Raw genomic sequence first — 24,726 nt, forward strand, 5'->3', positions numbered from 1 at the left:
ATTGTCTCCTCTTCCTAAAGAGATGCCAGTTCAAGCCTTAGAGAGAAATCCTGCATGAAAATTAGGTCTCAATAAAAGATAGGGACTAGACTAATGACCCATTTCTAAAACAAGTGCAATTAGTTCAGCACTCCTCTGTAAAAAGGGAAGCATAGCTAGTGGGAAGCAGCCGCACGGCACAGGGAGATCAGCTCGGTGCTTTGTGACCACCTAGAGGGGTGGGATAGGGAGGGTGGGAGGGAGACACAAGAGGGAGGAGATATGAGGATATATGTTTATGTACAGCTGATTCACTTTGTTATAAAGCAGAAACTAACACACCATTGTAAAGCAATTATACTCCAATAAAGACGTTTAAAAAAAAAAAAAAAAAGAGCAAGTGACGGAACCCTGCTTGTAATAATCCCTTTTTACTGCTTTCAAAGGCAGTTTTCTCTCAACTTTTGAAAAATATACAGTGAACATTCAATTAGTGGGACAGAGGATTAAAGGATAAAATGAAATAAAAGCAAGTGTTTCTTATGCTGATTGAACATGCTATGGCATGTTCCTTTACTGTGTGTGCTAGGCATGGTTTAGAAGAAGGCTTGGCAAAATTTTTCTGTAAAAGGTGAGACAGTAAATATTTAAGGCTTTGTGGGTCCTATGGCCCTTGCTGTAACCACTTAACTTAGTCCTAGTAGCCCAGAAGCAGCCAAACACAATATGTAAATGAATGGGTGAGGCTATATTCTGATAAAACTTTAGTTATCCACACTAAAATTCGCATATAATTTTCACATGTCATGGAATATTCTCCTTTTGATTTTTTCCCAACCATTAAAAAACTTAAGAACTAGCAGGAGGGGTTGTCATTTGGTGATCCCTAGAACACAATATATTTTAGAAGACAAACTATTGTGTTAAACCAATATTCGAAAGCCCAAATACCTATGAATTAGCTCAGTATCGTCTTTAACACTGTTGATTACTCTCAGCTGGTTACAGATTCTATCCATAACATTTTGCATCCAAAAGATGAAGACAAAGAATTTTGAGCGCATCTGTTACAATCATCCAGGGACTCCGCAGCATCTTATAAATATTTGATTTTACCTAAATCATTTATGCCTCTGCCAGGGGTCATTTTACTTCTTTTTCATGAATAATTAAAAGCATAATTAGGGAACTGTACAACCTGAAACACTCATCTCATTTTTCATTTTACAGTATTTCTCACTAGGGCACACAGCACACTACATGCACGTACTGCCCCCACCTTCCGAAAGCGGCTAAATTTTTGTTTACATATAACGCTGGAAAGAGAGAACTTGCCCAGCCACCATGCAACACTTTTCTGATGATCACTGATAACACTGCTCTGTTTCACAACAAAATGTACCAAAGGTAGCCGCTGCGGAGCACAGAATGTAGGAAGGGCCAGGAGCTCACGGGATGGACGGACCTGGGTTAGAATCTCATTCTGCCACTTAACAGCGGGGTGACCTTGGGCAAGTTACCTGACTTCTCTGTGTCTTGGTTTCCATCATTATTCAAATGGCAATAACAGTGCCTACCTGGTGAGACTGTTTTGACGCCTGAAAGAAATCGCACGCAGAAAGCACTTAACCCAGTGCCAGAAATTCAGCAAGCACACAGTCAATGCGGGTTTTTGTCCACCTACCAATAATTTCTAGAGACGTGGTCGGAGTTCATGACAGAAGGGCAACCACACAGGTGCAACTCTCCGTTTTCAGGCAGGGCTCCATTTCATTTACTTATTAAAAAAAATTTGTTTTTAAATTTACTTATTTATTTATTTATATGTGGCCGCATTGGGTCTTTGTTGCTGTGCGCAGGTTTTCTCTAGTTGTGGTGAGCAGGGGCTACTCATTGCAGTGCGCGGGCTTCTCATTGCAGTGGCTTCTCTTGCTGTGGAGCACGGGCTCTAGGCTCGCGGGCTCAGTAGTTGTGACTTGCAGGCTCTAGAACACAGGCTCAGTAGTTGTGGTGCACGGGCTTAGTTGCTCCGAGGCATGTGGGATCTTCCCCGACCAGGGCTCGAACCTGTGTTCCCTGCATTGGCAGGCAGATTCTTAACCACTGCGCCACCAGGGAAGTCCCCAGAGTTCCATTTTAAAGCAATATTGTCTTTCCCACAAAACAAAACGTGTCCTTGAGCAGGGACAATAAACAGCAAAGGTAGGTGTGACCCAAATACTCGAGATGTTAAGTGTTGAGTGGCTGCTCTGAATTTACTAAAACACTGAGTAAAAAACAGATTTCCATGATTTCTATTCTTTCAGTCACATCAGTGAAAAGAAAATCCCAGTTTGATGCTAATATGCCCTCCACCTTTCAATGATACTCATTCATTTCCCCCTTTATCGAAAAGTAAATACGTAAGCTAGAACTTAATAACGTTGGTACCTTTGATTTATTTTCACAGATTACAGACATAATTTTTTACATAAGTCTATCCTCGTCAAATGCACAGCGTTTTGCATTAAGGTGTTGATAAAATGTTTTGCTTTAAAATCAATTCATTTAATTAAAATCAAGTGCATCAACTGAAAAACAATAAGTAAACGATACTACGATAATAATGAATAAATACATTTTAATTTAAATTTTAAAACAGTAGCACCAAGAGTGAATCTGGATAAGGTGACATTTAGGAAGGTAGCAAGCAACAGCTAAAGACTGGAGAAAGATGGGCCAGGAGGAGAAGGCAGGGAAGGTACCTAGGAGTGCACTGTCTAGAATGAGGCCCCTCTGGTTGTTCAACTGCTAATATGGATTGTGATGAAATTAAAGCAGAATGATGGAGGATGTGGAAGAAACTGGGAGCTTCAAATTCAGGGTTTTTAACCTGGAGTCCAAAGTCCAAAGCAGTAGCCACCCACAGACTTCACGGTCTACATCCTCCTGATACAGGAAGTAAAATTCTGAACATGGGTGCATAAACGAAGCCAGACTCTGGAGCCAGTTGGGTCTGAATTTGAGCCCTAGATCTGCCACTATCAGTTGTGAGAAAGTTACTGCATTTCTGGGCGCTTCAGTTCCTATTCTGTGAAACTGGAATAATACAACAGCAACTTCACAAGTTTGTTATGAGATCACAAGGGTTGACACATGAAGAATGCCCACAACAGTAACTCATTCACCACATTATAGCAGGAAGATGGCACTGTAAAAGCCCAGAAATAAACCCACACATATGTGGACAGTTAATTTACAACAAAGGAGCAAAGAACGTACCATGGAATGAGGACAATCTTTTCAATAAATAGTGTTGGGAAAACTGGACAGTCACATGCAAAAGAAAGAAACTAGACTACTATCTTATATTATACACAAGAATTAACTCAAAATGAATTAAAGACTTGGATGTAAGACGTGAAACCATAAAATTCCTAGAAGAAAACATAGGCAGTCAGCTCTCTGACATGGGTCTTATTGATGCTTTTGTGGAATGACTCCAAAAGCAAGAAAAACAAAAGCAAAAATAAACAAATGGGACTACATCAAACTAAAAAGCTTCTGCACAGTAAAGGAAACCATTATCAAAACAAAAAGGCAACCTACTGAATGGGAAAAGATATTTGCAATTCATATATCCAGTAAGTGGTTAATGTCCAAAATACAAAAGAATTCATACAACTCAACAACAACAAAAACCCAAAAATTCCCATTGAAAATTGGGCAGACGATCTAAATAGACATTTTTCCAAAGAAGACATACAGATGGCCAACAGGCACATGAAAAGATGTTCAACATCACTAATTAATAGGAAAATGCAAATCAAAACCACAATGAGCTATCACCTCACACCCGTCAGAATGGCTATAAGCATTGGCAAGGGTGTGGAAAAAAGGGAACCCTTGTACACTGTGGGTGGGAATTTTTCCACTACGGAAAACAGTTAAGAATAAATAAAACTAGAACTACCATATCACCCAGCTATTCCACTTGGGTATTTATCCAAAGCACATGAAAACTAATTTGAAAAGATATATGCATCCCTATGTTTACTGCAGCATTATTAAAATAGACAAGATATGGAAACCACATAAGTGTCTATAGATAGGTGAATGGATGAAGAAGATGTGGTATATGTATCTACCACAGTATACTACTCAGCCACAAACAGAAAGAAATCCTGCTATCTACAACAACATGAATGGGCCTTTGAAGGCATTAGGGTAAGTGAAATAAGCCAGAAGAAGAAAGACAAATAAGTATGATTTCACTTGTATGTGGAGTCTAAAAAAACAGAACAAATGAACAAAATAAAACAAAAACAAACTCACAGATACAGAGATCAGATGCGTGGTTACCAGAGGGCAAGGGGTTGGAGGGGTGGGTAAAATGGGTGGAAGGGATCAACTGTGCAGTGACTGACAGTAAACAGTCTTGCGGTGCTGATAGCTCTGTGGTGTATACAGATGTCAAATTATAATGCTGTATACCTGAAACTTAGAGTTAAAAACTAGATGGCATTATATAAGTGCTGTTTATAAAAGTTATCCTAGGGAGAGGATCCACAGCTTTCACAGATTCCCCCTGTGTCCAGGGTCCCCCATAATGAAAACACGCTCCACACAGGGGCAGGGGGCAGGTAGGAGTCACACCATGGATAAGGAGTTACTTTCCTCCTGAGCTTGACGGGATGACTGAGTATCAGGCACTCACTGCATTCTTCACAGGACATCCACAAACTGTTTATAAATTAAGCTCAGTGTGTCTAAATAACGCTGGCCTAAAGCAAATGTTCACACTACAATCTGAGTAAACAGCAGCAGATGCCAAAAGTTAAACAAAAGAATGGATGAGAAGGAAAATAAGCCGTTACTGTCTTACCTCCACCACTTCCCAACCGATTTTTAACACTACAAGAGGGGAAAAGACTCCCATTATTGGATCGTAATGCTGAGACCTCCAGACCACCCACCATTCCAGTGTCCATCAGGTAATGCTTTCAGGCTCCTGAAATGAAAGGGAAATGCTCTGGTCTGGAAGTCAAGACACACAGGCTCTAGTTCTAGGCTTCTACTAACGTCCCTGTAGGCACTACCGTTTATTTTTTCAAATAATTTACCAAGTAACTACTGGGGAAGAAAAGGTAAGTAAATGAGACATTAGTTCCTGCCTTCACGGAGTGTACAGTTGGTGGGAAAGACAGGCCCCAGCAACTGAAGAGATGACAGAAGCAACCCTGCAAGTGGGACAGGTGGTAAGAGGTGAGCATCCAACCCCAGACTGGAGAAGGGGAGGAGGTTTCAAAACAAGGACTGATGAGGTGAGACGTGAGCTATGTTGTAAAAGTGCTGAAGAGAGGGGAGCACGGCAGGCGGTATAGCTCATGCAAAGGCCCTGTGTGGAGGAAGCCAGGGTGACTGGTGCCCAGAGAGCAGGGTGTGGCATAGAGGCCAGACAGCAAAGCAGGGACAGCAAGGAGTCTGTCTGAGTTCTGCAGAGAAGTGAGAGGTCCTCAATATGGTTGAGAGAGAACAAGAAAGAAAGAGGGGGAGACGCACAGACATGATCAGATTAGGGAAATAAGAAGATCATTGTTGCTACTAAATGGAAAAGGCCTGGAAGGAAAGCAACACTGGTTGGTAGAAACGAAGTCAGGGGCTTCCCTGGTGGTGCAGTGGTTAAGAATCCGCATGCCAATGCAGGGGACACGGGTTCGAGCCCTGGTCCGGGAAGATCCCACATGCTGCGGAGCAACTGAAGCCCGTGCGCCACAACTACTGAGCCTGCACTCTAGAGCCCGCGAGCCACAACTACTGAGCCCTTGCGCCTAGAGCCCGTGCTCCGCAACAAGAGAAGCCACCGCAATGAGAAGCCTGTGCACCGCAACGAAGAGCAGCCCCAGCTCGCCACAACTAGAGAAAGCCCGCGCACAACAACGAAGACACAACGTAGCCCAAAATAAATGAATTAATTTAAAAAGAAAGAAAGAAACAAAGTCAGGAGGTGACTGCATTCATCTAGTAAAGAGACAGTGGACAGACAAGGTGAGTCGGAGCAGCCTCAGAGAACCAAGAGACTCCAAGTCACGGGATCATCCTGGGTCTCGGTTAACTCACTGCTAAACTGAGCAAGTTGACCCTTTAATCATATAAGATGCGACAGATGACAACCTAGCAGAAGGTTCTGTGCCCTAAAAAAGAAAGGAACGCTTCAAAAATTACCCTCAAAATTCAAAATTGTGAATTCAGTTTTGAGTCTAGTTATGTAACACAGCGCTGGTTTGCCCATTCTGTAATTGGTAAATTAGGCTTCAGTCTACGCAGAAAATAGCTGCTACCACCCGAGCGCAGGGACTGGGGCTATGGCGACAAGAGAAAGGAAGTGGAGCTTAGCAGACGGGAAACAGAGCTTGCAGTGCGTCTTGCCAAAGAGAAAGAGCTCCGACTTGAATTCCAGGGTTCAGGCAAGACTGAATGGTAACAGGCTGAAAAGAACCCAAGAACCTGGATATCTGAAATAGAAGAAATTTAAGAAGAGCCAGAGCACATTTAGCATCCCCCCCAAAGAAACAGATCTTTTTAAAATTACACTTAAATTTTCTTTTTTGGGCAACCTTGAACTAACTAGAGGGCTGTGGGGTATTATGAAGTCAGGGTTGGGCATGTCCAGTGTCAATGGTGCTGAACACCCAGATGTTTCCAAACATCTGTCTACTTGGCTGATGCTATGCTTTTAATCAGAAACCTTGGCAGCCTCTTTGCGAGCAAAATGACCAATTCGTTAGTGGCATAAACAAAACTCAGAGCTTAATGAAAAAAATGTGATCCAGGAAAAAGGACCCCATGCTGGTCCATCTTCAGTGCCCACATTTACACCTATCAAGGATCATTAAGATCACTCCAAGGTGGTGGGAGGGTAATGGAATACAAATAATTGAATGGTTTGGTATCAAGCAAAATTGGAAACCCCAAGAACATATATTTGCAGTATCATTGTGTACTTCACTTGTCCAAAAGCCCTTCCCATCACTATATCAGGAATATAGGTTTTATTGAAATGAGGACATACTCAGGTTTTCACCATCAGCACCGGGCTCTCTACTCCATAAACAGAGCAAGAAGAAACACTTTCAAACTCTGGTTCTCATCTGCGGCCAGCTCTAAGGAAGATAGGAAGAAGGGAGAGAAGGGGGCCAAAACTAGGAGCTGGGAGTGAAAACAGACCAACAGGCAAGAGGCAGAGCCCTGTTTACAGGGGTGGGGAAATTCACGGAGATGTGAAAGGAAAGGTGGGAGGGAAGCAAACTGCAAAAAAGTGAAAGCTCATGGAGACATAGATACTCATCAACAGAACAGAAAGAATAGAAGCAGAATAGAAATTGAAAGAAGAGAAAGCCCAAACAATCAGGGATGAGAAGACAAGCACACACACAGAATTCCTAGAAACTTCCTTCCCAATCTCAGGATTGCTAAAGGCTTTTTTCATGCATGTGACACTTGGACAATCATGCTGGCACTGTGGAATGCCCTCTTGAGCGGGGGCTAAGCGTGCAAGTCCATGAATTTGGGAAGAAATCAAGCATCATGAAAATCACCACTGGAAACTCTGTAAGGAGCCCATAACGGCAGCCTGGTACTGACTCTCAGTAAGGCTCGCATCAGTTTCTCCACCAACCTTAGACCAGAACACTGCTTCTGCAGGGCAGCAGGGGGGCAGCCGTTAGTTTGAGCTGTAACTGCAGTGACCCACAGAACGCAGAGTGCCTTTCATGGTCAGACACTTGCTTGGCCCAGGGGAGCCTTGCCCTGTGGGCGAGCAGAGCAGCAGGGCCAAATGCTCCTCTTGTACTGAGCTGGGGTCACGTGCTCAGTTAGGGAAGTAGCGCGTGGAAATGACTGAGGTTGTTAAGATTATATTTTTCTCTTCGTATCAGCCTGCAATGAGGTTGTTCTTTTCTTAGTTTAAGTCTGTGGGTTCTTATGGTGTCACTTTACCATAAAAGTTTGAAGGACCTGGTAAAATAAAGTAGAGGCAACAGCCTTTTAATCCTTGTCTGAATTTTATGGGCTGAGCAACATATTAGGACATGGTTCCTGACCTACTTACCTACACAGACTTTTCCCACCATCAATCTACTTTTATTAATTTACCAACTACTTCTTGGATCCACCTACGCCAGGCACTGGTATATGTAGACAAATAAGAAAGAATGTAGGCAAAGAAAAAAGATAGTAAACCAATATAAAATGTGAAAATGGAACTAACAACCATCATGGCAAATGTATTTACTACCTGTCCTTGGTGTGGGGGGGAGGGTCAAAGAAAAAGTAGTGAAGAAACACAAAAACATCCTCCAAATAGTTAAAACTCATAGGAGACCGTGGCTTATTAACATATATCAGAAGCACCATCTAAGTCTTAAATTTTGATCATTTAGCTAGACGCTAACGCTAGGAACAGCAAGATTATCTTGAAATGTTCTTAATGAATGCATTATCTTTTCATTCTACAAAAATGAAAGAGGGAGAAATAACTTTAGATGGAATCAAATGAGAACCGGCACAATAGACAGTCATGGCTCTTCGGGAAGAAATAGGTGCTATCTGTCTTGTAAAGATATTTTAGACAACTTTCGAGAAGTGGCCTAGGGACAACCACATTGCTCTATTGATTATGCTAGATTAAATATATAGCCCTCTCCGGGGGTTAAGACAGATATGAACATTAACACTGTTTTACGAGAAAGTTACTGTCTGTATGTAACAGGCCGCCTTAAATATTAACTTTCTAAATTCATATTTTGATATGCAAATGACAGTCTATTTTACAGATAAGTGACCTGTAAATTTCTACCAGAAAAAAAATAAATATTCCTTCCTGGATTTATTTTCTAGAAGTGCGAGGTTCAAGGAAAGACTTTGGGGAAGAAAGATAGGTGTTGCTCAAAAATTAATGATTTAATAAAAATGACCTTTTTTTGGCATCTAGGTATGAAAGTTAGATATGAAATGAATGACGGTAACAAAGACGGACTATGTGGCTCACAACATACGGGTATTTTTTTAAATTAAGCTTTCAATCTTTCTGATAACTGTAGATCAACATGCAGTTGTAAGAAATAATACAGAGGTCCCGAGTCCCCTTTATCCGGTTTCCCCAAATGGTCACATCTTACAAAACTATAGTATACAATGATATGTGTGTTTTTTTTAAACTGATATTATCCAAGTTGCCTATCAATACTACTCACTGCAGATATTATGAACTCGCACCTTTAATTCAGACACACAGCACCCTGCACTGTATTTATACCGTGTTCAGCTCAATTTATACGATCCGTGCATAACTGATAAAGCAAGTGAGTCCTCACATTTCTCTAAAATGCTGGAATATTTACGAACGCACTTGGCATTTTAAGAACTGCAGAAGAAAGAAGTTTCTAGGTTCATGCTTATTTAAAAAAACAACAACAATGACACAGGCTGGTTTTCGCACCCAAGTTTCTAGACAAACATAAATTGAAACTCTTTGAAGAGAACAGAAAAAGAATTCGATGTTCACATTTAAGATTGCATACAAATGGTTGGCACTTTTAAAAAAATCACTCCTATAGAATCATGTTAGATTATTTATGAGATACTGGCCCGCCTAGCATGATGTCATAAATTTTGTAGTCATAAGTACAGTTTGAGAAGTCACGAGGATTTATTTCTGCTTCTCAGAAAGCCATGCTTCTTCTGAAATTTCAGAGATAGATGCGTTCATATTTGGATGGCTGTGCTCCAAAGTCAGGCGCGTGCACCCATAGACAGGCAACAACTTGGGGATCACTCTGGGAAGACAGCAGAGTGACAGAGATTGATAATCAGCTTCTGGAAGACCAAGGTCATGAATCAACTTGCACTGAGCGAACCCTACACTCATCTAAAACGTGTCATTGGAGATACCAAGTTGAAAGCTGTCACTGAAACGTGTTATCTTTGCAGAAGGCTGTCAAGCGTTGCAAGTCAAGTAGAAAACCGTATCAGAGAGCCCAGCGAATTGCCTTTGGCAGGCTTCTGGAATGTGTCACCAAGGTAGCACTCGACAGCAAAATCCGATTACCCCAGCGTGGCAAATCTTCCATCCACCACATTCAGATCGTCTGCAGAGTAATATTCCCATCACAGGTGTCCAAAGGACACTCGCATTTGAAATATAAAGCAGGGCCACCGGTAGAGAAATTCTGAATGGTAACAACAAGCACACCATCTATACTGGGGGAGTAGAGAGGTGGGGGTGAAAAGTTGCGTACAGATAATATCACTGGTACACAAGTCTGTCCTGAGCAGCTGCTCAAATGGATGAATCAAGGTACAGGAGAAGGTAGCTGCTATAAGGCCCAAAGAACCGTTTGTGGGGACATTATGAAAAAGAGCCCAAAGCTGGGAATCACTGTGCTGAGTGAGTGGGAAACAATTCTAAGAACAAATCAAGCCAACCCAAAGCAATCGGCCACGAATAATCTCAGACAAATGCTGGTGTGGAGAAAGGAAATGGATCCCCGAAGTTGTATGTGCAGCCAGTTAGGGTAAAAAAAAAAAAAAAGGCAACTCAGTGACCCACAACATGGATGGGACCAAAGGACAGATAATGAAGTCATTTTAGCTCAGCATGAGGGCTTCAGGCAGCCAAGGCTCCTGAAGGGATTACTAACAGTGGTTTGTAGTGACATCCTTGGCTACAAAGGGATCATTTCAAAGAGAGAGAGAGGGAGAGTTAGTTTTAATGGGTTGGGTTATAAGAGTTGAAAAATAAGATAAGAAAAATATCTTTAGCACCAACGGAATCCCAGGTAGCACTAGGCACAAATGTAATATAACACCTAGGGATTTATTTTCAGACCAAACAGTGGGGCACAGCAAGGCATTCCTGCTACTTCTATCAATGATCTATAACTGCTATTTGCATAATAGTGATTAAGAGGGAAGGAGCTTTTGCACTAGCAATGTTGAAAATGTGGTATTTCATATTTGTGGACCCCAAGTGACAGGTGAGGTAGGTAAAGGGAAGCAGGAGGGTCAAACTGCTGGTCTGATACACAAAGGGATAAGATGGTGTTCATCTGTATTCTAATATAATAACTAATATTAACAAAGCAAATTCTCAAGGAAGATAAGGATTTTATTTTCATTTATGCATTTGGCACAGTGCTGTCCAACAGAACTTTCTATAATGATAGAATGTTCTCTATCTTTGCTGCCTGATACGATAGCCACTAGCCATATGTTACTGAACACTTGAAATGTGGCTAATACCAATACTACTCAAAGTGATCTATAGATTCATGAAATCCTTATCAAAATTCCAATGGTATTTTTCACAGAAATAGTCAAAACAATCCTAAAATTCCTATGGCACCACAAAAGACCCTGAAAAACCAAAGCCATCCTTTGAAAGGAGAACAGAGCTGGAAGTGTTACACTTCCTGATTTCAAATTATACTACAAAGCTATGGTAATCAAGACAGTATGAACTGGCACAAAAATAAACACATCAACCAGTGGAATAGAATCTAGAGCCCAGAAACAAACCCATGCACATTCGGTCAACTAATATTTGACAAAGGAGGCAAGAATACTCAATGGGAAAAAGATAGTCCCGTCGATAAATGGTGCTGGAAAAATGCAACATCCACGTTCAAAGAATGAAGTTGGACCACTACGTTACATCCCTCAGAAAAATTAATTTGAAATGGATTAAAGACTTAAAATCTAAGACCTGAAACTATTAAACTCCTAGAAGAAAACATAGGGAAAAAGCTCCTTGGCATTGGCCATGGCAATGATAATTTGGATATGACACCAAAAGCACAAGCAACAAAAGTAAAAACAGATGAGACTCACCAAACTCAAAAGCTGGGCACCGCAAAAGAAACAACCAATAAAATGAAATGGCAAAATGTTATACATGAATTATATCTTAATAAATCTGGAAAAATAAATAGAGGTGACCCTCACTCACACCCCAGAAAAATCCAAAGATCTCAATGTGGGTCTCCTCTGCTTCAAACCCTGCAAACACACAACCTAAGAAAGCGGAAAAGAAAACGATACGTGGCTAGTAAAACTGAGGGAGCGAATTTTAATCTTACTTACTTTTAATCAATTAAAATTTAAATTTGAATATAGCCACATATGGCTAGTGGCCACTATAGTAAAACAGATTTCTAAAAGTTCATGCTGTATCCTTTACATGGACTGACCCATTTAATCCTTATAACCCTATGAGACTGATACAATTTCGTTATCTATATATATATTTTTAATTTTTATCCTATCATATTAAAAAGAAAATTTAAAGCACAAAGTGATTAGGTAGTTTGTCCCAAATCACACAGCTAGTAAAGCAAGTGTCAGTTCTCAAACCAAGGGCCAATTCCAAAGCTCTCACTCGGCTATACGTTCTCTGTAGCAACATACACTACTAAAGGAGCAACTCGTGGTTAAGGTAAAGACCAGAGACCCAGAAACATTTCATATTGTTCCAAAGACAAGTAAAGAAGACACAGTCTACCTGTTTTCCCTGTGTTTTTCATCCAGGTTTTGTTGGAAGACTCATTGTCAAAGCCATCAAGTTGCAGGTCCTGGTACTCTTCACCCACACGTGCATGCTGGTCTGAAATGTCTATAGGTGACTGGTGATGGCCCCCACAGCTGACACTAGACGTGACCCAGTGCTCAGGACCGTAGGCACCTGTTGAAAGAGAACAAGACTTCAATCCTTACGGTCCAAGGGTCAGGGATAAAATGAGTATATGATGCACGAAAGTCAAGCACTGCATCTCCCAAGGTTAACATTTTCTACATGTCCCCACCCTAAAGATGTCGGTGCATTGGAAGACTATCAATCCAAGCCATTTGCTTGACAGGGCAAGAAAATTTGAGAAAAAAGTTACTTAAGATAGTTTTGCTCCTTGATTTGTAATCAAACATTTGCTAACTTTATCCGTAATCAGATTAAGGGAGTTGAGCAGAAGGGCCGTCAGAGCTGTTCACAGTTTTTAAAAATTTTAAAATAATATTCCTAAACTAAACAGAGCATTTATTCACAAGAAAACACCTTAATCAATTTACTATGTTCTCCTATTGTGAACAGTACACTAAACACAAGTTTCTTCTAGGTTCCTAGGAATTTTTGAACTGGAAAAGGAAAAGAATTAAAAATTAAAAGTAACACAACACTGGATGAGAGTCATTACAAATGATGTGGGCAATGAGGCAGGGTTTCCTACGGTTAATTGTGAGATTTTTCAATTTAGCCAGTTTGAACACAAGTATATTAAGGCACTCACTTCTCTTTCTCAAGCCCTCACTCTCATAGGAAATGGGGGTATAAAGTTACCTTCAGACTAGAATCAGCGTTCATATAAATAAAGACTTTTGGGGGAACATATGCTACAGGAAAAGAGGAAGAGAATGTAGCTATAACACATAACCCTAATGGACACCAATCAGGCATAGATAGAGAAAACACATGGCAACAACTGCACCTCTGCCCTATTCAGAAATTATATATCTGGGGGTGATGTCTACTAAGTTGATAACAAGCTCTGAAATTTTTCTGCGCCCTACCTTTAACCTTCTTGACATGACAAAGTGGAAGTAGTCAGCTGGAAAAAAACATCTTTTGCTAGAAAGATTAAGATAAATCTCTTTTTGAGAGTCAGATATAGAATAAGTCTAAACGGTATAATTTAAATTTTTTTAAATTTTATATTGGAGTATAGTTGGTTTACCATGTTGCGCTAGTTTCAGGTGTACAGCAAGGTGATTCAGTTATACACATACATACAACTATCTTTTTCAGACTGTTTTCCCATATGGGTTATTATTGAATATTGAGGAGAGTTCCCTGTGCTATACAGTAGGTCTTTGTTGATTATCTACTTTATATACAGTAGTGTGTGTAAACTGTATAATTTTTAGAAGATAAAATTTAGGCTTCCCAATCCATAAAGTTTAGTGTGTGTATAAACAAACATATAGGGCTTCCCTGGTGGCGCAGTGGTTGAGAGTCCGCCTGCCGATGCAGGGGACACGGGCTCGTGCCCCGGTCCGGGAAGATCCCACATGCCGCGGAGCGGCTGGGCCCGTGAGCCATGGCCGCTGAGCCTGCGCGTCCGGAGCCTGTCCTCCGCAACGGGAGAGGCCACAACAGTGAGAGGCCCGCGTAACGCATAAAAAAAAAAAAAAAAAACATATACATATACTTGTATTCCTAGGTTTTTTTAGCTTTAAATTCCTTCACATATCAAATATAGGAGGATGAATGGCCAAAGTGACTTTAGGAGAGCAACCCATCCATGAACCATATTTTTCTGCCTCACTCTATACCTAGCCCTGTATGATGGAAGACACAAGGACACCTTAACATAGTTCTCCCTCCTACTAAGTCCACACCTGTGCCCAACCCTCCACCACACACACTCCCTGGCCACGGATTTCCCCATGCCCCTAAGTCGGACACAGCTCACAGCTGATATAAACAGTGGTACCATGAAAAAAGCAGCAACAACAGAAAAATCTTTTCAGTCACAGTCATGGAAACTTCACGGCTGCAAGAGCACCTGATGAAGCTCCCCTAAAAATGATCCATATGCTTGCTATCTGGCAAACAGCTCAGCCTCACTCTATGTCTGGGTCATTTTCCCTAATCCTTATCTCATGCAGTAAGATAAAAGAGACTATCAGAAAGAACATGTTCGCTGATTGGCAAAGATTTAGCAAAACCTCTGGCACTTATCAAAATCACTTACAAGTGCCATAAGACTTTCTAGAAAAAGTTAACATCGCCACTTGCTTTACTGTAGGACTCCAACTAAATTAGGAATTGTCAAGGGCTTTTCCCTCACGTCATTTCACCTCTTGGTCAAATTCCCTAAGACTGCATGAGATGAGTCATAAAGGAACAGAGCGTGCATTTGCATATGTTGGAGCCAAACTTTATTTTCATCTTGCATCAATATATTTGAAGAAAAAAAGGAGGGGAAAGGGGACAGAAGGCTCCAATTATCCTGTCTGCTCTAAATCTTCTAACAGATGCCAAAAGGATCCATTGAAAAATGGAATAAAGTGCTTGTTGACATATCTGATAGCTGACCATAATGTAAATTCTGGCTAGCTACAACTGGGCCTGTATGTTTGAATTATGGAAACTAATGTTTTAATGGGGTGTGTGTGTGTGTGTGTGTGTGTGTGTGTGTGTGTGTGTGTGTAACGCCTTTCACAAACTCAGTACTACAACAAAATTGCACTCAAAGGGAAAAAATGCATGGTAAAAATCAATCCAAACACATGTGACTCCAAAGAAATAAGAATGCAAGTCATCATTTGTAAAAACACAGACACCTGGTAGTTATCCTACTGATTAAAAAAATACTCTTTAAGCTCTGATAAGTACTTGCCATTCATATTATTTCTCATAACCTGCCAGACATGGGTGAAATATAATTTAGCCTTCTATAAAAATATAATCAGGGTTCATACCAGTGAGATTCATTTATTCACTGGTAACAATCTGAAGATTTAAGCCGACTACATGCTTGCTTTCACACCTCTACCCAATATACGTTCAAGTGCAATTTTAATTGAAACTGATCTTCCACTTCAGATTTTAAATTAATTCTTCTCTGGAGTGCTTCATGCTCCAGACACCCTTGCCTTGCAAAAACCTCTATGTCATTAGTGGTGGAAACAGAACACTTTTTCTAAGCTTGCAGGTATTGATTACCTATTCTCACACTGAAGCACCACTGCCATTCCACACTGTATAAATCTCTTCAGTGTTAAGACACTTTATAGAGGACTGAGAATTATACCATTAATCATTTTCGGTTGCACAAGTCTCACAGCATTGAAAGCTTTGTTTTTCAGAACTTTGAATAAATGCCTTTAAGTTAAAAACATGACACTAAAAAAACACTGTGGTTAACTGAAACCTAGTTTTGAAGGAGGGAAAACAATCAGCAAGAAGCCTTCCTCTCTCAGGTCTGACATCATCCATCTAAAATAAGAAGAGAAAGTCATGTGCATTTTAGCGCCCTCTTAGCAACTCTTTCTTAGAATACTTGCATTTTGGCATCTGGACCCATTTTGACCTGCTCAGTAACTCTGACATGGCAACCTACCATGCAAGGCTACCTTCTCGAAAAGGGAGGCGTGGGGCTCAGGAGTAGAAACCACAGGCCAGTTTGTCTGCCAAGAGTAACTTCCCGTTCACCTGTTGACAGTCTGGAAGGAATGAGATCTTTTATTTTTTTAAGATTTATTTTATTATGTATTTATTTTATTTATTTTTGGCTGCATCGGGTCTTAGTTGTTGCACGTGGGATTTTCATTGAGGCATGCAGGATCTTTCGTTGTGGAACATGGGCTCATTAGTTGTGGCGCACGGGCTTAGTTGTCCCGAGGCATGTGGGATCTCAGTTCCCCGACCAGGGATCGAGCCCGCATCCCCTGCATTGGAAGGCAGATTCTTAACCACTGGACCACCAGGGAAATCCCCAGGAATGAGATCTTGATGGAGACATACCGCCAACATATTAGTACCAAGGGAACTAGCACTGATTCTCTTTCAATCTAGAATGAAAAATATTTTCTTTTTAATGCATTCAGTGAATGCATCTGAAATTCCTGGCTGAAGGAATTTCAAGGTCAAGGAATTCCTTGACCTCAGTGTAAAATATCCCCTTGTCAGGGAGGCTTCCGTGAGAGATGCACTGGGTTCTGTACTATCGCGGCAATGGGTTCTTGTTTTCCTATGGACATTTTATCACAAATGTAATTTATTGTTTACTCCTTAGTGTCTGGCTTCCCTACCAGCTCATTACTCTATGAGAACAGGCTCCTTCCCCGTCTTGTTCAAGTTTATTCCAATGTCTAGCACAGAACCCTACAGACACTGAGTTCCTAGTATACATATTTTTGGCACAAATACATGAATTGGAAGATGAGATTAAAGAGTCTTCCACAGTTCTGTCTTGTAATGACACTACAACATGTTTTCTGTGCATTACTTTGGTTTTAATTTTACACTTCTATCTGCTGACTTCTTCCAAAGTCTTTCTCATTTCCTGGTCTCAAGACTAAGGATGTCAACTTCAGAAGTAAATACTCCTGAATTTCTTTCATCATTATTATGTTACATTAATCTGAACAGTGATAAAGTAATATAGACTGCAAAGATAGGATCGATCCATGCCCATGACAGAATCTGTGTGCAAATTTAACAAGCCCACCAAAGGCAATTATGGTTTTTAAAAGAAAGGAGTATGACAGAACTTTGCTTTCAAAAGCCTTTGGGGAAACACGATTATTTTTAAGACCCTCTTATTTTTCCGATGCTTTAACAGAGCTCTCTAATCAAAGAAGGCCAATCAAGAAGGAAAATTAGTCTTGTGCATAAATTCACCACCACAGTCGTTTCAATATTGACTCAACACCTGCTCAGTACCAGCGCCTCAGTGCTAAGAAATGGTGGCCAGGCGGCAGAGCTGCCACAGTTCCCTTGGGCAACTTAAGCTGCCTATGGCTCTGTCTTCTCATCTGTACAATGCGGAAAATCAGTGGTGTCATTGTCAAAGGGTGGTTATGAGGATTAGATGAGATAATCCACATTAAGTACCTAGAACAGTATCAAGCAACAGAAACTCAGTAAGTGGTGGCTGCTGTGATTATTGTCATTGTTATTATGTTACAAAATGTGCAGCAACCCCTCCAGAATCTGACTATATAATGGAGGAAACAACACTGCAGTCCAACCAGTGACTAAGGCAGGTGGAAGCAGGCATTCTGCGGTACCAAAAGAGAGAGGAGGGGCCCTCACCTCCCTGAGGACACACCTTCCAGAGAAGGTGACACTTGAAGGGAGTCATTCCCTGACGTGCAGAGAAATTTACTAGGTCCAAGTGTTTCCCATGTGGGCAGAGGACAAGAATCAAAAGTACAGGTGAGCCCTTTAGGAGGAGAAGTTTAATCCTAGCACCCACCACATTTAGGGACTAGCTTCCCAAGAATGAAGTAAAAATAAAGAGAAAAAAAGGCAACTTCCCAGTGGAGAAGCCTGACCTATATATAGCCAAGTGATGAAGGTCAACCTCACCTTCGATATCATGAATTATCATGCACATCCTGATAGGATGTGATAAGAAGGGTGCATTACCACTGTGGGATTCTTTCTAAAAACCCATAATCCCAATCACCAGGAAAACATCAGACAAACCGAAACTGAGGAACATTCTGTAAGATACTTGGCCAATATACCCCAAAAACGTTGAGGTCATGACAAACAAGGAAACACTATAAAAAACTGTCTCAGACCGAAGAAGATTTAGGAGCCGAGACAGAAAATGCAATGTGGTGTCTGAGACTGAATGATGGAAACAAACATGGAAATTAGTGAGAAAACCCATGAGCTCTGAATAAAGGTTGGAAGAAAGAGGAAGACATATTTATGAAACTCACAGATGCCAAATAAAATCTAAGTTTTGTTAAGTGGGTTATATATTTTTTAAATATTTATTTATTTGGTTGCACTAGGTCTTAGTTGCAGCAGGCGGGCTCCTTAGTTGCGGCATGTGGGATCTAGTTGCCTGACCAGGTATTGAACCCGGGCCCCCCTGCATTGGGAGTGCGGAATCTTAACCACTGCGCCACCAGGGAAGTCCCAAGTGGGTTACATTTTAATATCCGGATTTTACTGGCTTTACTATTATATACTTGAGGGTAGGTCTATGGCCTAACAGACGAAGGAGATGGGCACTGATTTACAGATAATGCTGGGGTTGTTCTCATATCCTCTTGATAAGAAAGAAATCTGTACAGAGCAATGCCAAAGGAAAAGAGAGGTGGCCTAAAGAAAGCATAGCAAGCTCGTGAATGATATTTCATTATTTAAGGTTATATAACCACCTTTTAAAATTGGAGAAATTCACCTTACAAAATTATCATTAAAGAACAACATTATTAGCTTAAATTATGGCTCATTTGTGCATTAAAAGAACCCACTTCTACCTCCTTGGTGTACCATTAACAAGTCACTGTATTTTTCTCATTTTGAGATGTTACAATTCAGTACATTAGCACCAGGAAGACATATTTCTACAGGAGGGTGAATAAATCACACAACTGGAGATTAATTCCAACTGGCCTGTTTAAGGTAGACAACTTCCCACGTGAAAATAATGGCAAATACTGTAAATCTGGGTCCCCGTCTGAGATCCCGCTTGATGTTCAGTGTTTAAGGCCAATTTAACCCAAAGAACTTGCTTGCCATGCATAAATTCTGAAGCAAAACTAAGTTACTGTGTTCAAAGGAAAATCAAATAAAAATCTGAGAGACACATCTCAATCTCTCGCCCCCCACCTCCAGCAATATTACTTGAAAATCTAAGATAAGCAAATATAATTGGTTAGCAACAGGACTTTTCTATAGTTTAAGTAAATCATCTCACTTCAGTGTAGTTCACTATTAATACCTGACCTGAGAAAAAGAGATAAAAGTGCTCTCTTTAGGGGGCTTCTCTGGTGGTGCAGTGGTTAAGAACCTGCCTGCCAATGCAGGGGACACGGGTTCGAGCCCTGGCCCGGGAAGATCCAACATGCCGCGGAGCAAATAAGCCCCTGCACCACAACTACTGAGTCTGCGCTCTAGAGCCCCAAAACCACAACTACTGAGCCCACGCGCCAAGAGCCTGTGCTCCGCAACAAGAGAAGTCACCGCAATGAGAAGCCTGCGCACTGCAACGAAGAGTAGCCCCCGTTCGCCGCAACTAGAGAAAGCCTGAGCACAGCAACGAAGACCCAACACAGCCAAAAAAAAAATTGCGATCTTTAAAGCATATAAATCATACTTTTGTCTAAAAGCAAGGAATTTCAAATGTCTATGATTTGTATTCCAAACAATGGTTTCTTTAAATACATAAGAGGTTCTTTGGAGAAAACAAGCATACACCTTGAATTTATTTTACCATAATATATCCACATAATGGTGTCTATTCACTAATGAAAAGCCATTAAAAATAATGAATTCTGTCTAAATCTAATTAAAAACAAAACTGATATACATGTTATGTGCTGCTTCTAGTCAAATATGCTTATTAATGCCTGGATCCAGCGTGATTACCCTGCATCTTGGCGTCTACTTTTAACCAACAGCAACAATCCAAAAATAAGTGTATTCATTTTTTAACCTAACATTATAATTAATGCTCTTTCTCCCAAATCTAAAACACATCTTAAACTATTCCATTTTTTAATTAAAAAGCGTTATGGGACTTAACTTACAATTCTTTTGCATTTTCTAATCCTGGTAGCTAATTACCTTTTGTGCGTTTATTGTTGTATATATGAAAAATGGAAAATGTGCTTTTTAAAAAGCATTCATATTGCTGATCTCCACTGTTTTCATTTTATTCATGTATAAGTATGAATTTGTTTAGTGTTATTAACAGGAATTTTCAAATTTTTAAGCCAGTTAAGAAAACGTAAATTTACCTTACAGATAATAAAATAGTTCGGCAAATATTTTGTTTTTAAATTTTAGGTATAAAAACTTCATTCCTCCATCTCACATCAATGATGTGTTTTAAGGTAACTATCAATATCTAACCACAATACAAGAAATAATATCAGACAGTAACACCAGAAATGGGCACTACTTTACTCATTTTTTAATACCAAGTGTTATTTGTTTAACTTCCCAGAACCTCTATTTTAGGACTAGATGTTTAAAATTAATCTCAAGTAAAGTGTGGAACAGCATGAATCTCTACGTTACAGGTCCCAGATTCTAATCCTTATCCTGAAGGTCTCTCTGAAGCCTCTTTTACTGTTCTAAAAAGTGAGGGTATTACAAAGAGTGGAGATGCCAATCATGATTACCAGGGAGTCTAAGCCACAGGCCTCCAGGCTGAGTAGAGGCTCATAAGGACAGACTGACTGACTCGACTGACTGATTGACTGACTAGTGATGTCTGCATGGGTGTGGGAGATGACAGTAGAAAAGCACGCACCATGAGCATAAATGTAATTCACAGACGAGAAGATTCTAAAGGTCTTTCCAAGAAAACAGCTGTAACTCTGCATGTTTGCACGCAGCTCGGATTAAAAACTGTTACCTTTCAAGCGCAATCCACCCACATCCAACCATGCAAGCAAACTTTTTACTACTGACTGGGATGGTTTATCCACTTAAAATCTAACTAATATTGTTTAAAGTTGGGCCAACTTTATTTTTGTTTCTTGTAAATACCACATAAAATTGCTTAAAGAAGGCATCTGAGCAATCAACAAAAAAGTCCCAATTTTTACCGTCCAATGCCAAACATCTCAAGTGTTTATAAACTGTAGGTAAGTTGGTTCTGGACCTGAAGTCTTCAACCTTCAAGTCAAGTACGTCTTCAAGCAATCAACACTCACCATATGACAAAGATCTTTTCTTTCAGAATTCTGACTGTCCCCATAAAACAATATAAACAGTCATCCAGGGACAAGAAGGTCACATGGCATAGTGGAAAAAGTACTCGGTAAGGAGACCAGCCACTCAAGTTCTAGTTCAAGGGTGGCAAATGAGCTTTAACTCACACATTAGCTCCATATGATTGTATGATTACTTATGAATAAAAACAAGACCAATGACCAATGTCTGTCAACAGTGCCAGACGGGCCATGGTGACGGCCATGTCACGAATTTGCTCTTTTCATTCCAGTGTCAACTCTAAAAAGTGGAGCTGAAAGTGGCAGTGGTCAAGTCTTATAACGATTCAATTTCCTTACACACTAATTATCAGATTATATCAGATCACTTTTAAAATTCCAAAGAGTTCTAAATACTACAAGAATACTTCCTGTGACACCTGGAAGAATCAAACAGGCATGTTAAATTTTGTTGATATTCTAGCTAACGTTCACCCTCATTAGATACATTCGTGAGAGTAACCAAAAGGACGCGGTGAGGATTGAAGAAATTATCATATACAGAGCACATCCGCCAGCACTCAGCACATACTAAGAGTGCTGAATAAACATGGTTATATATACTTTCCTCTGGGAACCACAAGCAAACCCTAAATTCTGGATGGTGTGACCCTGCTCCTGGTTCCAGAAATAGCACCTGATCTCGTCTGGCTGTTTAATCCCATCCTCCTCCACAAGAGACTGACTCAGGAAGGGGTGTTAATCCAGGACTAAGCCAATGAGCACGGGGGATTTCTCTGGTCAATGGGAATGGTTTAGGTTGATACTACTCAAAAGCAGGCTCCAGACTTTTGTTCAGAGGCTGAAGGAAGAACCTACCGTCTTCCCTGAATGGGAATGAAGAGGAGGCAGGGAAAGGACTGACTTGGAACCAAGAGGGAATCAGCTGGAGACCAAAGCTGACAAAGAAAAAGGTGTGTGCGGGGATCGGGGATGGGGGGGGTGGGGGCGGGGCGGGGGTAGGACCTGACCAAACAGATGCTGAAATTCAAATTTTACCTCTAGACTTCTGAATTTTAAGTGTCTTTGTATTCAAAACAGCTTGAGTAGGCTTTCTGCTATTTGTGACCCAAAAATATAGGTGATCATCAGAATGTTAGCTTGAACACACCAACAGTTAAATCATTCAATGCTTTCTACATGCATCACTGAGACGAAGATGTCAAATTACAAAGATAAAAATCAGGAACGCATACTGATGGAATATATAAGGATAACATCTACTGATTCCCCTTCCTTCCTTTCCTCTTTCCCTAGAGGAGAGGACAGACTAGGGTAAGGGTTTAAAGATCTCATTTAGACAAGAGGGGAGGGAACGGGCCCTGAAATCCCTGGCTGTAAATTTACACCCTTGGTAACGCAGAGGTCACAGGACAGGACCCCCTGAAAGTCTTAATGGGAACAGTGGCCTCTCGCTGAAGTCTTCTGCCTCAGAAGCAAGCCACAACACAAATTACTACACACGGAAGTCTTGCTGAGGTGGTGATGCAACATTCCCAAAGGTCAGAGTTGCATCTCCAGGACGGAAACAAAGCAGACAGTTAGGGCCTAGTTCAGTCTGGTTCAGACAATGCTGGGACTTCCTGTCTTTGAGTAGGAGGCCTTTTTCACACCATTGCTATTGTCGGCACCACGCCCCACAAAGGGCTGTGGAATATAACCTGCGTCAGCTCAGGCGACATCCCAATCACAAGTAGAAAAAAGGGAAAAATTCCCAGACAGAATTCAGGAGTTTGGTGTTTGCAAGGAATACGAGGGTACAGGCCAACCCCCTGACCTCAGGGCTGAGAGGAAAAGAACAAGAAATTTAAAACCGTTTTATGAGGCGCTCACTCAACAGCTGAGGGGCCCGGGGTGGAGCGGGTGTGTGGGGCTGGGAAGCACTTCAGAGGGTACAGACAGGATGATTAACACCCTTCCTGCGACAACTATAAAAGGAGGAATGCATGCCCCCAAATGTATTAACTATTAAATGCTATCTGGGGAAATGTCTAGACATAAAGCGCCACATTTATGAGGTAAAGCCAAACAGCATAATGGATTCTGTCTTTCCGACACACTGTGAATAGTTCGCTTTAACTTATACTTTTTTCTATTTCAATAAATTTACAGCGTGCAGAACTTCCAATAAAGGGGATCTATAAAGAAAATGGGAGAAATTAGCAGAAGCGACGGTGATAAAAAGAACACTAACTCCATTTCATCAAATCAGAGGAGTCTCTGCTAACCTATCTGTTTAAAATAGTTCCCTCATCCATGTTCTATTTCCTCGACCTCGTGCATTTCTCTTTCTAGTATATGGTCCATGAGAAAATAAACTCCATGACGTCAGACACTTGCCTATTTGGTTCACGTGGTACACAGAAGGTACTCAATAAATAAGTATCTGCTCAAAAGGGCTAGGATTAAGGTGAGGCACTCACCAAAAACTCAGTCATCAAAATAAATAGTATCTCAATGAAGTATTTTAAGGTTTAAAGTAAACACAAAAACCTATGATGAGCAATATATAAAAACTTTAACGATATTCAGTTAACAGTCCTGTGCAAAGTCATCCTGGAGTCTGAGGCAAAAGGAAAAGCCAGCAATCACAAATATTGCACTAAACTATAATTCCTCTTGATCGCTGAGTTTTTTGACACCCTAGTCCCAGCTCTGCGATAAACGACTAAGTGACATTTAATAGTATACAGCCATAAAGTGACATCAATAAGGAAGGCATCATCCATTTGAAGGATATTCAACAATGTGCCAGGCATTGTGATGAAAGCTTCTTATATTTTATCTTCTTTGATCCTTTCAACAACTCGTGTCAAGTATATACTAGTTTCTCCATTTCTCAGATAAAGAAATTGAGGCTCAGAAGCTAGGAAACTTGCCCTCACATAGTAAGTGACAGACCACCGAGTCAATTCCAGACCTACGGGACTAACCCATGCTATAAAACAAGAGTTTGCCAACTATAGCATGTGGGTCATCCACAGCCCACCATGCGTTTTTGTAAATGAAGTTTTATTGGAACACAGACACACGCATTCAAGTATGTATCACCTATGATTGTTTCCGTGCTGTAACTCCAGAGTTAAACAGTTGTAAAAGAGACAAAAAAAAAAAAAAAAACCTAAAATATTTACCATCTGACCTTTTGTTTACAGTATGAAAGAACTGGTAATAATGTAAATATCCAACAGTAAGGACTTGCTAACTACTTCCACATCTAATGGTTCAAAAGTAGATAATCCGGGCTTC

General features: G+C 40.6%; 1 protein-coding gene across 3 annotated transcripts in view; it reads right to left on the reverse strand.

The window, feature by feature from the left end:
- Positions 1-24,726, reverse strand: part of PTPRG (protein tyrosine phosphatase receptor type G) — a 731,192-nt gene that overhangs the window by 299,178 nt on the left and 407,288 nt on the right. For all 3 annotated transcript variants that reach the window (XM_032648680.1, XM_032648681.1, XM_032648679.1), the window contains exon 3: positions 12,518-12,697. In XM_032648680.1, coding sequence (XP_032504571.1) covers positions 12,518-12,697 — 180 coding nt within the window. The remainder of the gene's footprint in view (positions 1-12,517; positions 12,698-24,726) is intronic.

Source organism: Phocoena sinus, chromosome 11 (genome assembly GCF_008692025.1).
Source record: "Phocoena sinus isolate mPhoSin1 chromosome 11, mPhoSin1.pri, whole genome shotgun sequence".
Lineage (NCBI taxonomy): Eukaryota > Metazoa > Chordata > Mammalia > Artiodactyla > Phocoenidae > Phocoena > Phocoena sinus.